Source organism: Astatotilapia calliptera, chromosome 17, assembly GCF_964374335.1.
Source record: "Astatotilapia calliptera chromosome 17, fAstCal68.1, whole genome shotgun sequence".
Lineage (NCBI taxonomy): Eukaryota > Metazoa > Chordata > Actinopteri > Cichliformes > Cichlidae > Astatotilapia > Astatotilapia calliptera.
This window is the reverse complement of record NC_137438.1, coordinates 30663270-30680520: the sequence shown is the minus strand read 5'-3', so window position 1 is coordinate 30680520 and position 17251 is coordinate 30663270. Positions and strand designations below refer to the sequence as shown.

At 39.1% G+C, this 17251-nt stretch overlaps 1 protein-coding gene and 2 long non-coding RNA genes across 7 annotated transcripts; 2 read left to right on the top strand and 1 right to left on the bottom strand.

The window, feature by feature from the left end:
* Positions 1–86: 86 nt before the first annotated feature.
* Positions 87–10311, top strand: LOC113009387 (uncharacterized). The gene is made up of 3 exons (XR_003270171.2): positions 87–258; positions 7247–7409; positions 9998–10311. It is a non-coding gene; the product is annotated as an uncharacterized LOC113009387 (long non-coding RNA).
* On the top strand, positions 2530–3442 carry LOC145421377 (uncharacterized). Its single transcript, XR_013902720.1, has 3 exons — positions 2530–2670; positions 2756–2867; positions 2948–3442. It is a non-coding gene; the product is annotated as an uncharacterized LOC145421377 (long non-coding RNA).
* napepld (N-acyl phosphatidylethanolamine phospholipase D) lies at positions 6090–16806 on the bottom strand. 5 transcript variants are annotated; one of them, XM_026147652.2, is made up of 10 exons: positions 16561–16806; positions 13943–14030; positions 12639–12743; positions 11606–11746; positions 10838–11062; positions 10641–10744; positions 10341–10506; positions 9990–10138; positions 9503–9617; positions 6090–7415 (listed from the first exon to the last, which is right to left on the bottom strand). In XM_026147652.2, exons 1-10 carry the CDS (start codon positions 16698–16700, stop codon positions 7284–7286), a joined length of 1365 nt encoding a protein of 454 aa, XP_026003437.2. In that variant the 5' UTR covers positions 16701–16806; the 3' UTR covers positions 6090–7283. The 5 variants fall into 5 exon arrangements, with proteins under 5 accessions (XP_026003437.2, XP_026003438.2, XP_026003440.2 ...); XM_026147653.2 differs by having other exon boundaries at positions 16662–16806; XM_026147655.2 differs by lacking the exon at positions 16561–16806 and adding an exon at positions 15592–15872.
* Between the last annotated feature and the right edge of the window lie 445 nt (positions 16807–17251).

The window sequence follows — 17251 nt, the reverse complement described above, 5'->3', positions numbered from 1 at the left end:
TGCAGTTGCTTCAGAAAAGCGCTGCAAAAGAGCATAAAACACAGTGGAAATCGATTAAAAACACATACAAACACGCAGAACGGAAGTTGAGGAAAACGAAATGGAAGTAGAAACACAAAAACACAACGGAAGTGTTTTGGGGGGAGATATGAGTGACGGAACAGCAGCAGAATCCAAAAATGTGTGAAGGATTGTTCTGAGACACATTTTAAGGATGTGGAGGATTCGTTGGTGTTGTGAGCGAGGGAAAAATAGCAGGTAATGTGTCTTTTAATCATATGATTCATATAATATTGTAGAGTCATGTTTGCTATTAGCCGTTTACTGTTAGCTTGCTACTCTTATTCTCTCCCTAAAAACGCTTCCGTTGTGTTTCGTGAATTTTTGTTCTTGCTGGCGTTTTCTTATTTTGCTTTTGGTAAAATGCAGTTTTAAATAAGGATTTGTGTCGAAAATGCACACTGCCAGCTGAAGTTGCAGTTTTGTTCTAAAACGTCGTTCAGTTTTGAAGCATTCAAACAACAGTTGACAAACTTTATTCTGCTTCTTTTTTTCTTAATCCTTTACATCTTTTTGTCAAATCAAAATAGTCTCTGAAGAAATTGTGTGAGTCAAATGTTAGGACATGTTAATCAAAGACAGCCTTATCAGCAAAGCATAGAAAACTTGTTCCACTCCCAGATTTGGCATCTTTTACCAAACCTTATCTTGTCCCCTTTTCTTATCTCAGCTCTTCTTCCATTGTGTTAGTGTCCACTTAAAATAGCAGAAAGCCAAGTGTAAATCATTTGTCATGGAGCAACAGTCTGTCTAAACAACCTTTAATGTGAGTTTTCCTTGTTTACACATCTGGGCCTAAATCAGAATCAGCAGCATGCGCTTCCTGTTTCTGCATGAACGCAGCCGTTAAAGTTGTGCTGACAAACTGTATTTTGCGTTTTGCAACGTATATTAGTTGTTTGCGTTTACTGAATATGATCACGAGCGCTCAATGTCTGAATTAATTTTTTTTAAGTACACCGTCCACGTTACTTTCTTTTCTCTTTTTTTTTATTTGAACAATTGAACAACAAATATACATAGTAATGTAGTTATAGAAAGGGTATGAAAACTTTCACAGCTTGCAGTATCTTTTACAAGTCATATATACAAATACAAGTACGTAAACAAAAAAGTATACTTTAGGAGAAAACAAACAAACAAAATAACCGATTAAAAAAAGAAAGAGGTGCTCAAGGTATAAATAAACAACATATAAGTCAAGTGAAACTATACATTCGACACAGCTCTTGTGTTTTACATGCTTTGGAGTTGGTGCTGTTCTTTAGATTCTCTAGATAATTGGAAAACAGGGCTTTAAAAGCAAATATGTTTGGACGCTGTTGAAAATTTTGTACAATGTATGTGAAATTTGGCAAAAATAATCAGAAGATTGATAATATTTTTTTTTCCTGGATTTATTTTATGGGTATGTGAGAGGCCAAATAGAATATGTTGAAACTTCAGTTTACATGAGGGATCAATTTGTCTGAATTCATATTTGAAGTTGTGCTCCTCAAACTTTTCACGTCACTATATGGTGAGGGGGGAAAAGGTAGATGCTGCCACCTTGTGTCGTTCGTATTAATGTGCATCTGCCAATAGGAGAAGGAAAGGTGCAAACCTAGAGCAGTAGAGGGGATGCATGTAGACCAGGGGTGGGCAACTCCAGGCCTCGAGGGCCGGTGTCCCTGCAGGTTTTAGATGTGTCCTTGAACCAACACAGCTGATTTAAATGGCTAAATTAGCTCCTCAACATGTCTTGAAGTTCTTCAGAGGCCTGGGCCCTGTTTCAGGAAGCCGGTTTAGTGGAAAAACTGAGTAAGTATACCCTGAGTTAACGAAAACTCTGGGTTTTCGGTTTCACAAAGCGAGTTCAGCTGCAGCCTGAGTGAGTCACTATGACGACACACTCCGTGAAGCTAACCTGCCCCCTAGCAGGTTTACTACAACTAACCCTGACCTTCTCCGCCTCTTTGTCGGAAACCTGACAGTAGGAAGTGTCGGACATGGCGTGCCACTTCCTTGAAGAGCCAGTAGATCGTGAAGCCCAAATTCTCCGCAGAGCTCTCCGCCGGGAGAGAGTGATCAGAGCGCGTTTGGACATTTTATCATTTCCTGATGATTGTCTGTGCGAACGTTACCGTTTCTCAGCACAATCTATAAGTTATTTGGATAACATCCTCAGGCCATATATTACGCATGTGACACATCGCGGACATGCTCTCAGTTCTGTACATATTATTTGTATTGCACTTCGGTTTCTTGCAAACGGGAGCTTTCTGTATAATATTGGTGACGCTGAGCACGTTTCCAAGGCTACCGTCTGTCGGGCAGTCAGGAATGTTACAGTTGCACTGAAACGTCTCCTGCACTCGTTTGTGGTGTTCCCCGGTCACAGACCCACAAGATTTATCAAAGAGGGATGCCACAAAATTGCAGGTATCAGGATGACCAAAACTTAATGTATGATGTGGTGATACTTGGACTACTACTTAAATTGCACATTTATTTTCAGGGTTCCCAGGCGTGATTGGCTGTACAGATGGCACTCACATTCCAATCATTGCTCCTTCAGTAAATGAAGGAGACTATGTGAACAGGAAGTCTTTCCACAGCATTAATGTACAGGTACATAGTTCCCTGTAGCATGTCAAACTAACAAATTATTTCATTATAGTAATGGATGCTAATTTGTGTTCTCTGCACTGTGAAGATCATATGTGATGCTGCCAACATTATCACAAATGTGGAAGCCAAGTGGCCAGGCTCTGTCCATGACTCACAAATATTCCGTGAATGTACACTGAGCACAAAATTTGGACATGGTGAGTTGAGAATACTTTAAAATATATAAAGACCAATTGCTTCAGGGACATTTGAACTGAAGTGTACCCTTCTGTCTTAGGAGAGTTCACTGGCTACTTGCTTGGTGATAGGGGGTATCCATGTTTACCCTATTTGCTTACCCCTTACCCTGACCCTGAACCGGGCCCACAGCAGCGATATAATCTGGCTAATTGCAGGACAAGAGCCAGAATTGAAATGACTATCGGAATGCTTAAGGCCCGGTTCCAGTGCCTGCAAAGACTCAGGGTCACCCCAGAAAGGGCATGTGACATTATTGTGGCATGTGTGATTCTTCACAACATTGCCACAATTAGAGGAGAACACTGTCCTTCTGAACCAAACATCAGCAGTGATCCAAACCATGAACATCCTGACCCTCCCACGGACATACAAGATGGAAGAGCAGTCAGAGACACCATATGTCACAATCATTTCTTTTGACCCATCACCTCAACATGTTGAAAGAAGAATAAACAGATTTTTTGTTCAACTGGCTTTATTGGTCGCCTGTATTTCCTGTACACAAAGTATTAAAAGATGTAAACCTCATAAAGTGTCTCTGTTGCTTCCTCCTCTGTAACAGCTGTCAATGTTTCTTCATTATTTTCCTGTAGTAAAGAAATAGACAACATTGCTGTTCTACTGTAAACTCATATAATCTGTGGAGTATTAAGAGTACTCACAACTGCATGTTGGTCTGGCTCAACAGGAGGCTGCACCAGATGCAGTACACCATCACCATCAACTGATAGAATATGAGGTTTATACAGGTCACTTATAACTTACAAGGGACCAAATGGCAATTAACAAACATACCAATCACCTTACACTTCATTGTCATTATGCTCTCAAAGACAACCAAGACTGAGGGAAGGCAAAATCAGTCGGAAAATAACTTCACTACAAAATAATCCATTATGGTAAAGAGTTTATCAAATGAATGTGTCGCACTGCAAAGGTGACTGTGAAGAAAGGATGTATGCACATCATGTATTATTTTGAATTTACCCCTTATGTAGGCACTTGTGTCTTGCGGGGTTATTGACTCAGAGGATGTCCCCGCAGAGATGCCTTCGGCCACAGGGCGCCCGCTGTTTTGGCTGAGGGCCAACTGCTCAGCCTCTGTGAGTGGTGGTGGTGGAGGACCCCCACCTGTTTTTCGGGCCTCCGCTTTTTTTCTGTTGGCTATAACGGGCCACATTTGAGCATACAGAGTAAGCAAATATGTACTTGTAATGTGCTCAGATAATTTCAATAAGTGCTTACAGAAAGAAAATTAATGTAGCCTCTAACTGCAATTGATTTACATGGGACAAACAGACCAAGCACTATGGCTCATAATACAATTACACCTCACCTGTTTGGACTATATTTTTATATTTCATTTTTACTTGCTGCCAGGCACGTTTGGGGCCTGTTGGGTTGCACCTGCGCTCACATCACATCACAAAATAAAATGTATAAAATAACAAATAAAATAACATATGATAAAATAACGTGTTAAATGGGTGGAAATCCCTCGATCAATGTTTAAATTAACACTCACGCATTGACTCTGTCGGCTATGTTTTGCCATGCATGCTTTTGCAGCTGTGGCTGTGTTACTTTTTTCCGCGGAATTTGCATGTTATCGGCATATGCTGCCATCAGAATTTCGGCCTCAAGCGCTGTGAAATACATTGACCGCGCCTTCTTTCCCTCCGTCTCCATGGTGACTCGCTTAATCTGTGCTCCGCTTATCAGGGCTTTATGTATCCTCGTCCGCGCGCTTCACTTGGGGTTAAAGCAACTCCGCGTTGACTGAACTAATTGTTATCAGCCTTTCTGAAACGGAATATTCCGAGTTGGACAGTTCGGGGTTACTCAACCGTGAGTGTCGTTTTTCACTCTGAGTTTTCCAAACCGGCTTCCTGAAACAGGGCCCCGGTAACGAACTAATCATGTGATTCAGGTGTGTTGACCGAAGGTGAGCTCTAAAACCTGCAGGACACCGGCCCTCAGGGCCTGGAATTGCCCACCCCTGATGTAGACAATCAAAGAGAAAAGAAACACAGCATGAAAATGTGTAACATAGTTAAATAGAGTTGAAGTTAAATCCCGCTAAATGGGACATTGGCGCCACCTACTGTCGAAAAAGTGACCCTGCAATATTCACAAAGGGCAAGGGATTCTGGGTAATCCTCAGAATAATGGAGGATTCCTGCGAGATTTTGTGCTGATTGCCCACAACATTAAAAAGAGAGCATTCTAACCATTGCCTTTTTGTTGTGAATGCAGACCAGAGAAGACACTACACAGAGGTCACAAATGCAAAAAAAGAAAATAAATCTTTAATATTTGTCTTAATTACAAGATGTTATACAAGATTTTTTTTCCAAGAACCATTTGGATATACTGGACATCCCTGGGCAGCCATGTGCTGCTATGGAAAAGGGTTTGAATTCATATTTTATAAAATAACCTCCTTGCCTTTGTTGGGCAAATTAAACCTTGACTGTCCCTGAAATCTTTTTTCTCAAATATTTAGCTCTGGGTCGTTTGAACTTAATTGTTAAACTTATGTTCATATTAGTAATTTTAACCAAATTGTTTTCAATCCTTAATTCAGTCTGAAATCCAATCTTTAGCCCGGTCAATAAAAAGTGAAATTTCAAAACTATATCCATGGAAAATGGAATAAAGAAGGGGACTAAAGTAAATTACTCTTCTTTCGGTGCACCTGTTCAAATGCCAGCAAATCAGCCAAATAGCAACTCAGTACATTTAGGAATGTATCTGCTTAACTTTAAATTAAGCATCAGAATGAGGAAGAAATTAGATTTAAATGACTGAAGTTAAATTTGGATTTTCCCACACAACCAAAGCTAGGACTTACAGTGGTCAGAAAAAGAATATCCAGTTAGCAGCTGTTTGCTGGGGGCTTTAAATAAATTTCTAAGCCTGTAGGTGTTATTTCATACACTGACCTGTTTATTAAATGACATTAATAATATGGGTGGTAGAAGCACAGTATTATTTTACACTAAAAATACAGAATCAAGACGCCAGAGTACTTCTCGCTGTTGAAAATGCCCACCTGTTTTTGTCTACCAGTGTGCCTGTTGAAATGCTAACACTTCGGGCACTAATGTTTGAAAAGTGTGCACATTTATTTTTTAGATCTTACTACTAACAAAAAAAGAAGAGAAAAAACAACACCATTTTAAATGCAAAGTAATATTTATTCTGTAAATCAGTGACACTGTGACATGTAAACAACATTTTTCTTTTTACCTTTATAAACCTGTTACTGCAGTACATGAGCTCAACATTGTGCTGTTATGTGTTCATACATTCAGGCATTAAAAACCGAATTTTGCTTCAACTGTGTTCAAAAACACTAATCTACTGTTGCTCTTTGACTCAAACCCATCCGGCTAAAAACGGAAAGGTAAAACTGGAAATGATCACACTGATAAGCAAAGAAAGAAACTGTGGTTTCACAGCATCAAAGCCAAATGTCTAAACCTGCAGCAGTGCATAATATTTGCAAGGCACGAAGCTGAACCCAGCTCAACTTCTACATCTAGACAGCACTGCTCCACGTTTGCTATCGGCACTCGGTCGCTGAGAGTTTCAGACTCTGATAATAGATAAACTATTTTTGCGTCGCTCAATTTTGAGTTCTCGTAGCACATTCAGAAAAGTCTTTGTAGTGTTGCATGATTTAACATCAATGTTGAAATATTATTACACCACAAAATCCTCTATCCTCTAGTATTTCTTTCATATTACAGCTTCTAAGATCCTGAAAGAAAACTTTACTTAAGATATAAGCACAGCAGATGTATTTTAACCAGATCCTCTGATCTGTAAAATTGTACCCGCAGAGAATTTTTCTCTCGTTCGGTGTAAAGCAGTGTGCACACCACGAAATTTCAATCACAATAATGCACACTAGAATGCAAGTTAGCATTTCACAAATACTGAGCTGCACAAAATAAGATTACTTGTTTGGCAATACAAAAAGTTTTTGGTGTTTTTAATACAGTTCAAATTTTAAAAATCTAGTTGTCTAAATTTGTTTGATATACTTTTACCATGTTTCATTTGCCACACTGACTACTACACAGAACCAAGTACAGATTCCAGGATCAAGTAAATCTTATGCCTTTTGCTTATTTATGAACCATGAGAAGAACAGCTCCTGTAGGTAGTACTGCCTACCAATGACCATGTGATGGCAGTGCAACATTCAATATTGTGGCCTAGTTTTGATTTCTAGTTGATACAGGCTGCATATACATATGCAATTATCACAACTTTTTTTTTTAAACTGGGATTCTGCATGTTATGAATTTACTGCACTTTGTTACAGACAAATCCATAGAAACGGGCCACAAAAACACTGCACATCAGTCGAAGACGTCTTCGTCCTGTGCAGATATAAGGCGAGACTCCCCATGATGCAAAGTGAAGAAACAATCTGGTTTCAGTCCCTTCTGTTCCAAAGCCTCTCTGAGTCGAAGAGGTGGATCGAGGTAATACTGCATGACAAGAGAAAACATGCATGTTAAGATATTGTTCGAGCAGCTACTCAAACACATTCAGTTTTTGTTTAGTTCTGCAGATTTTTCAGTGATTATTACATTTATCACTTCGATTTCAACAGAGGCTGCATTAAACTGGGACGGCTGCAGGAATACTCATGCAGCTCAACAATGAAACCTTTGTTTTACTGTGTTGCCAGAACATAATAGTGTCACAACACTATATCTAAACAACGAGCTCTTGCATTGATATGGCACTCACAGAGTAGCTCTTAGGTCTATTGCAACCTCAAATACTAACTGCCTTCGATTACAAAAAAATTGGAATGCTCTGTAAAATGTAAATAAAAAGAGAATGATGATTTGCAAATCTCATAAACCTGTGCTTTCCACAAGATAAACAGTCCATAAATGACTGGGTAATGAGTAGACCAGCTTTGGGAGAGAAATGCTGTCTCATTATTCTAATCTGACTCTGTCCATTTTAAATGAGCTATAGCCTGTTGAAGATCTTATGCCTGTTCCTATACGGCTACTTCTTTTCATGATGTAGATTTAGCCCACATTTGTGCATAACATGGTAAACTGTACTCACTGAGTGGTTTCAGGAAGTGTTCCTGAGACATTGCTTTGATTTTTCATGACAGAATCATGCAAATTGTAATGCAGTTACACCTGTGGGCTCAACGTTTTTAGGACATTACTGATTTTTAACCTTGGCCCTTGCACACAGATTTCTCCAGATTATCTGAATTCTGTAGATGATATGTACTATTTAAAGTCTTTTTAAGTCAATTTTAGAATTTTTTAAATAATTTACAAATGCAGTTTTTTTTTTTTTTTCAGGGTGGTTAAGATCACTTTGAAGAACCCCTCTTTTTATGCCAAATCATGTTAGTGACCCATTGCCAATAACACTAATTAGCTGTAAAGTGTTCCTCCAGCTGTTTCTCTTTAGTCTCACTTAGTTTATCAATCTTTTGTTGCCTCCATCCCAAATTTTTTTGAGATGTGCTGCTCCCATCAAATTCAAAATGAGCCAATATCTTTCAGGAAATGGTAAAATGTCTCTAATCATTTGATGCTTTTTTTATGTTTCATTATCAATCAAATATGGGTTTGAGATCTGAAAATCACTGCATTCTGTTTTTATTTACATTTCATACAGCGCCTCAACAATTTTGGAAGTGAGGTTGTATAATAGTAACAAAATACTAAATTGAATGCTACTGAAATACCTTGCATTATGTAACCTTTGTTGTAAAAAAAAAAAAAATAGAAACACCAGTCAGTCAACCTGTCAACTAACTTGTTTCAAAATGATTATATCCTCATGAGAACAGAGGAAAAAAGAATCTTCCCATTAATTTTGTGTGATTTCCTTCCTTTTTGTAGCTAAAAGGGGACCCAAACACATGACGTATCATTGGAAAGCCCAGGATGTCCTCTATTTAGTACACCAGGACTTAGTAGGGTAGCTCAAATAAGTCAAAAGATATAGAGCAAAAACACATGTGAACATTAAGCATGACCAAAGCACAAATATAAACATGTGTTTGCTTGTTAAAGAAATGGGGTTAGAGGGGGAAAAAAGACTAGGGGAGGCTCACAACTCAGATGTGTCTGTTACAACAGTAACGCAGGAGTGATCACTGGAAGTTAATCTTGGGAAGATAGTGAGATATGGACAAAATCAAATTTTGATGAGAAAGAGGTATGCATTGAGTAATGGAAATAGCATCATGACTTTAAATCCCTATAACCAATGTTTTAAAGCAAAGTTGAAGTATTCATGGTGGCAATGCCATGGTGACAATAAGAATCTTTAAATTCACTGTGCAGTAGTCCAGTGAATAGTCAATAGTTCAACATAAAACCACAAACTTAATAAACACATTGAGCCGGTAAGTGGATTCTGATGCTACAGAATTGATTATTCCATCTTTGCAAATCTCAGGCATTAGAGGGCCATTGATCTTCTATTCCAACTCTTTCAAAGAAGGCAAATCATCTAGGTTTTAAATATTTATTTAAAGAATATATAAGGGATCCATAACTAAATAAATGTATTTGTGTGGCATTACCTCATACGCGAGGGCAAAGGTGCCCCAGTGAATGGCCACCGACTGTCTGGCCTGAAGGTCCTCGTGAATCTGAACGGCCTCCTCTGGATCTACATGCTGTCCTTTCATCACGTCTCTGAAAAACCAAGTAATATTCAAGTAGTCTTTGATATCTGTTTTTGTTACAATAGGCACAGCATTATGGAAAAATGAATAGCTTAGAGGTAGAGTTAACTGCAATTAACTCTACCTACCGACTTTATTGTTGAAACATGAATGTGCCTCTAGAACAGAGTAAATAAAAACTGAATCTACAGTGCCATCATTTTCCCACATATGTTTACTTATTTAGAAAACTATTTATTTTTTTGTAATTGTGACAAAGTACTGTCTGTAGAAATGTTAAAATAATCATTAGACGTGTTCCGAATGTACATTACAAAAGCAAATTCAGTGGCCAAACATTAGATTGTAAGGATGTTCTTAATAAAGTGCACATGTGTATTACCTGGGCAGGTATGCTCCGATAGGGATTGCTGCAAGGTCAAATGGTCCAAAGCGTCGTCCTATTTCCGCAAAGGAAGAACAGTAGCCAGTGTCGCCAGCAAAGAAGAAACGATGGTCTGGACCCAAAACGGTCCAGCTGCTCCATAAAGACTGGAAAAAATGTTTTTAAAAAAAAGACCTGAATTTTATCAATTTTATCTGTTTTGAATTCAAGATAAAGATTTAAACAGAATTTGTTGTCCTATAAAGATGATAAAGTTCTGCTGTTGGCTTGTTTAGGGTCATGGCACTTCACTAAATCTTATTAAACAATTAAGCAATAATGTGCATATTGTTGTTGTTATTATCTTACTTTGTTATCATCCCATGCTGTGCGTTTGCTCCAGTGCTGCGAGGGTGTGCAAACAAACGTGACATCATCATGACCTGGGACACAGTTCTCCTCCCACCAGTCCAGCTCCATCACATTCTCACAGCCCATCTTCATCAGCCAGTCCATCAAACCCATTGGCACGAACCTGACACACACAATGCAAAAAGGTACATGTAATTTCTAATAAAGGGCACTAAAGGGCACACTGTTTGACAGTGGGAAGTGAACATATGACATGAATGGAAATAATATTGTGAACCACTGATCCACCTCACGTACCAGCGTAGCTCTCCTCCGAAGCGAGCATTAAGACTGGCCACAGATCCAGCATCCAGATGATCGTAATGAGAGTGACTGATGACCACTGCATCAATCCTAGGAAGCTGTTGGCAGGAAAGTAAAAGAAGAACCTTAAAGGTGGAGGAATAAATAAAAAATTTTAACAAACAAAAATATATGTATGTATATATAGGAACCTGCTCCACAGTGCAAGGAGGACCTCTGAATCTTTTGGGTCCCATATATTGGATCGGCGATGCCCTCTGACTGAAGATTGGATCTGTCAGAACATTCACCCCATCGATTTCAACCAGAACTGTGGCATGGCCCAGCCATGTGACTCTCAGTCCTGGACCGGAGCCAGAGAGGTTTGGGTTCTGCACAAAGTATGGCTCCATCACAGGGAGCTCACGATCCAGGGCCTTTAGAGACAGAGAGACGAGGGAGAGGAACAGGCCATCCATAGTTTAAAAAATAAATAACAGACAAAGTAAGATGTAAGAAGGGATGAAACAGATGGGTGCAGGAGGGGCAAATTATTTAATGCTGAAGGCCACCTTTGCTATAACTGTACTTTACACCTATGAATTTGCTAGTAGTTGGTAAGCACACCCATTTTTAAAAGTTTGAATATAGCAACAAACAGTAGAGTCTGTGCTAATAACGGGTTAACCTTTTTTCTGTTGCAGTGTGAAAGCAGCTTGTTAAGCCCTCACTGAGCTCAGCAGGTTTTCCAATAAGACCTATAAATAGTGTGTGTGTGAGATGAAATCGGCCAGTGATTCTTAGTAAAGATGTATTTGTCCTGAACTCATTTCCAAGGAGGCAAAATTTTGCCAACAGCTGTTTTCTATATAAACTTGAGACCTGCACATTTAAAAATTGATTAGTGACGCTTCACTGCGACTTGGATTAAAACCAACAGCTAATAGTAAACTGGTGATTATAAGTAAGTGATTACCTACCTCTTTACTAGAAGGTACATTGCTGTTATCTTTTTCTAAGAACAGGAACCTGAACAGCATCGAGTAGGAAGGAAAGCGCCACGTTGACCAGGGGTTAGCCCAGCGGCCATGTTTGTCCCGACACGACTTTGTCACTTCTTCCTGCAAAAAAAGTAAATAATAGCATATTTGCTATGTTAGCAAGTCATTTTGGAATCTACAGTTGTATAAAATATACAAGTTTATTTTTCACAGGAAAGTCACAAAGTGCCTGATGCCTAAAGAAGAAACATTAAATAAAACCAAAACAACAAAACGGACACATAAACAAGACAAAGTCAGACACAAAGACCCCAAAGCCTGACTTTACCCATTTTTAAAAGCCCCATCTGAAGCAATAAAACAACTTATTCCAAAGTTTTGGAGCAAAAAGATGCCCCTTAGATAAAATAAACAAGTTCCACTCCTGACATAACAACCTAAAGAAAGGGAACTATTCAACATTACCCCAAGGTTACATAAGCTAGATTTAACAGAACTAACAAAACCTACTGCCTTGTTTGAACCTTGGGATTGCGCTATCTGGGACAATGGTAAGAGTCTCTTTCATCAGAAATGAAATGTAGAAATTGTTATTTAACTAAAACTTGGAAATCAAACAGTTTGTAGAAATGTTTTTATAAATTAGATATTATCTTTTCAAGAGTTAACATCTACAAGCTAAACAGGATAGTTCCAAAAATGATCCCTGTGGAACACCACAGAACGAGGGAGGTTTTTCTGACATGATTAATAACAACAGAAAAACTTCTCTTTCTGTGAGATGAGATTTAAAGCATGCTAATGTAGATACAGACACAGCAACCACCTGATATAACCAATTTAAGAACACTGTGTGATCCATGACATTAAAAGCTGAACTCGGATGTAACAAAACACAACATGCGGAACTAGAGAGGAGGACTTCACAGAACGAAGAAGCTCTGAGGTGAAACTGAAGCCTCATGATTTGGGTTTTATTAGATAGCAGGGTGACAGTAATAGAGGGTCTTACCTCCAGTCGGTAGTCCAGGCGGAAGCTTTTGCGGGAGGAGCTGCTCTTCCTTGGAGTCCGAGCATCCACCTCTCCACCCTCAGCACCTCTAGGCTCGCCACCATCCTGAACAATGAGTACACATAGAAACTATAGTAAACTTGAATTCTTCTAAACATTTTTAAGAATTGAAAATAAACATTTAACATACAAGAACGTATTGAGAAAACATGAAAAAAATAATATCAGTGCTTTTATTAAATTCTGCAAATTCTTCTGGCGTCAAAGACTGACACATACATCAGGATTACACAACAGTTTTAAAAACACTAAGAAGTCCCTTTAACGGTTATCATGAGTTAATGACCTGAGCAGTAATTGCAAAGCCTTTTCAAAGCACCTATTTTAACATGTAATTACATTTGGCAGGTCAAAAGAAAAAGCACAGGTGTGTTTCGGAATGGGAATTAAAAACCGGTTTTCAAAGTTTACCAGGGCTGGCCTTTTTTTCCCCTCAACAGTTGGACACTGAAAAACAAATGGATCAAACTCATAGCAGTGTTGCTTCTGCACTCCTCAGTCTCTTTTTTCCCTTGCTCTGCTTCCACACTGTGTTCACAATCAGATAATAATACAGCTACACTGAAGATCTATGTAGGATTTCATTTGGTTCCCCACACAGAAAATTACTAAAGACTGAAATCAGAAAGTAACAGTTTCCTCCCTAGGGTGACTGGGCCTTCGGGATAGGGTGAGGGCCTCAGACATGTGGAGCGATCTCAGAGTAGAGATGCTGCTCCTGCATGTCAAAAGGACCCAGCTGAGGTGGTTCTGGCACCTCCTGGGCAAGCCCAACTGGGTGGAGACCCCAAAGTAGACCCTGAACCCTCTGGAGAGATCATATATCTCATCTGGCCTGGGAGAGCGCCTTGGGATACCCCAGGAGGAAGTGGAAAGTCTGGTTAAGGAGAAGGACATCTAGAATACACTGCGCAAGCTAATACCTGCTGCCACCGCAACCCAACTTTGGACAAGCGGAGGATGGATGGATGGATGTGAGAATACCAACGCTTTCAACAAAATCTTATCAATATTCACCTCCAGCTGAAAAACTAAAGCAAATATGCAACCAAATTTGCAGTGCTACCAAGCAGAACTTTGTAAACATGTGCCATTATATTCAACAGAAGGCAGATGTCTTTTGTTGTGATGGTGCTGTATTAAGAGGATTATAGGCAAGAGGAAAAACATTTATATTTCATTTTGCGGTGAACTTTCCATTTAAACCACGGCGCCATCTAATTGCAGCTGATAATGTGCATTACCTCCACCAGGCCTTTTCTCTCCTCGAGCTCAGCTCTGTCTGAAGATGACGGCTTCTCCATGGCTTCAGCGCCCCGACCACACCTAGCACTGACACACAAACACAGTATTAACTTCACAACAGTGCTGCAAAGTCCTGCACAGCGAGCAGAACCACAATTATACCAGAAGACAATGAGAACAAAGACATTACATAAACACAACTGCAACCAAGTTATAGCCTGGCCCCTTTCACTGATAGAACTGTACTGATAACAGAACACACAAACAGCAGACAGTTAAACTGCAACACTTTGCATAAGACAAAAAGATGATAATCAGGCACAGTGACATCAGCTTTACTGTATTCAAATAAAACTATTATCTGACGTGACATTTAAATGCTTCCACTGTGTATTAAATTCAGTTGTTCAAACCTTGCCACCGCTTTTATAATTAAGGACTTGCTGGCAGGAAGAAGTGTGTTGACAGCTTTTTTCTCTTGAGTAACAGCGATTGAGAAGTAACTGATGTTCTGACACACACAAATCTAAAGACATTTGCACTGTAATTCCACTGTTTACCACATTAAAGCTTAACAGCGTGCAAGAACTCATGGGTACCTTAAACTGCAATTTTTTTGGGTGAATGTCTCCTTCAAACACGGTGGTGCAGAATTAAACTTTAAATGGAGTTTGCCTTGCCGTAAAGCATTCAAACAGGACTGGGTGTGTGACCGGAGTGAATAATGATTTCATCAGATAAAGAAGCATATATTTATGAAGGCACTTAGACGAGAGAAAGCCAAGAAGTCTAATCACAGCCCTTCCTTATCCTGCTATTATCCACAACTATCAGAGTTTGGAATACACCCTCACTATCATGCACTCAGCAATGCTTCCTTCATGGATCCTCTTATGCAAAGAGAAATAATCAGAATCAGAGAAACTTTATTAATCCCAGAGGGAAGTGGAGTAAATAAACCACTACATCTAATGCAGTTATGAAACAAAAAAACCAAAGTGCACTTGCTCTCTGTGGGGAAATCCACACATTAAGCCATGCTGATGATGCACTTGGCCTCATGAATGGAACTTACACACACACCAGGTTAACAATGGGGCTCTGTGGATGACAATCAAAATAGGTCTTTGCATCTAGCCAGCATGCCTGCCATGGTTGTATAAACAACAAACAACCTCGAGTCAGGTTTTTCCTGAATTCAAGAGAAATATCACTTTACTATTGAATAAACGCACATGTGAGCTTTAAAAACTGGACAGCACATGCTAGAAATAACCTTGACACAAGTTCGAAATAGACTTAATCATATATACTGCTGTGAAATTAATTAAGAATTCATGAAAGGAAATAATTATGAACATGACAACAGCTGCCAACTGATCGAGTTTAACCAGCACATTATGACATTTATCCGTTTCCTGTTGCAAAGGTGTCAAACACGCGATAAGGATGGAAAACTGCAAACCACTACTGACAAACTAAACCATTATATCCTCACCAAGCGTAAGAAGGAAATACTGCACACTGTATTTTACCGAGAACTCGCCTAGCAAGTGTGTTCAAAAGGAAAACAATGACTCTAGGAACAGGCCACCATAGCATTATCGTATACCACAAGCGTCGTCTAACGTCAGGTTCTAGCACCTACCTTCCCGAAAACTTGAACTCAGAATACCACCAGTGCTTTCCTTAGCGAGGAGACATGTTCTCTGCATAAACGTTAGCTTCTGACTGTTAATGAGCAGCATTTATGAGGAGCTGCACGCATTTTGCAGCACAGTTTACATCACTGCAGCATTACCCCGGAGGGACTATCGACAGGAAACGTTAAGCCGGCTGTTAGCAGGACGTCGTTCAAAGAAAAAATGTGAAGTTCTTAATGCAGCAGGACGGTTACGGACCATATCTCGGTACCAGCTCGGCTTCTCTGACGTCGGTGCGAAAAACCCTTTGATCACGTGACGCGACAAACTCTCGCCGCGGCTGTGGGATATTTTATGAAGGAGAAAACCGCTGTAACGAACTATATTATTAAAAAAGAAAAATATTTTTAAATCAGTATTTTAAACATTGATTCCACCGCCAATGTTACTAGTAATTATTATTATTATATTAATTATTATACCTCAGCCAAAACAAAAGTAATAAAATCATTCAATTTCAATACAATTTTATTTATTCAGCGCTAAATCAGAACAACAGTCGCCACAAGGTGCTTTATATTGTAAGGTGTACCCCACAATAATACATACTCTTGTGTGTGTGCGTGAGTGCTATTTAGTTGTGTGATAGGTATATAGCTGCACAAAAAAAGGGAATATTCTCTACATTAAATTTTGTAACTTGAGTGATGCCATCTTTAATTAAAGACACTGCTTTTCATTTGGGATTTTCCACAGTTGTAGCAGCAGTGCAGGAGCCCCAGCTGTCTCTGTGTCACTGGTTCTAGTTCATGTAAGATAACCGAGAATTTGAATATTTTTAAGATAGTATAACGAAGAAAGCGGTTTGAAATGACGACTGAGACCCGGACACAGCAGTGGACTATGTGACTGTAGGGTTCCCAAGAGGACTGTTTAAAAGAGTCTTTGTGTAGTTTATATACGACTTAACTTACCTCGAGTTCCTCCACCTGATGGACACCTGAAGGGAATGTAACCCAAGGAAACCCACTAAATTCAGTCGCGTCTTAACCTTATTAAACTTACAAGTACATACCAAACACAACAGTCCAGACTTGGACAACACTGTTTCCATTGCAGGCCCTTGTATCTGACCATAATTACTTGGCAGTTTTCGGAGAAAACAGCCAGAGGACACAAAGTTACGCACAGACGAGGTTTAGTGTCCGGACTGCGAAGACTGTGAGAACTTCCTGTTAGTTGCTTTCACTGACTTTCGGAAATCAGAATCTCGCTGATTTTAAACAAACTCGAGACCTTTAAGATTATTTCAAACAATTTAATTTCAAATTGGTTTTGAAATTAAACTTTGGATCTGCTCATCTGAAAATGCATTAACTAAAAACCCAATTGTGGCTGAATGAATTAAAAATGTATTTAGTGTTGTTCTTGTTTTGGTTTTTTTGCCATAATCTAAAAATTAGTTGGTGTAGAAACTATAAATAATAGTTACACTTCATTTACTGCATTACTTGACAATCCTAAAAGCTGAATCCCTGAATATGGATTGTACAACATAGCACTGGTCACCAAATAAATTGTAATCTTAGATAGACAAACTACAGTTTTTAAATGATGAATTGATTTATTAAAGGAAAAGCTATCCAGACCTACAGAATATGTCGA

Coding starts and splice junctions, on each gene's coding strand:
- napepld (XM_026147652.2), bottom strand. CDS start 16,700: ATGGAAACAGTGTTGTCCAAGTCTGGACTGTTGTGTTTGGTATGTACT. Junction 14,031..16,560: donor ATCAGGTGGAGGAACTCGAG/GTAAGTTAAGTC, acceptor TTTGTGTGTCAG/TGCTAGGTGTGGTCGGGGCG. Junction 7,416..9,502: donor CCTTTGCCCTCGCGTATGAG/GTAATGCCACAC, acceptor CTTGTCATGCAG/TATTACCTCGATCCACCTCT.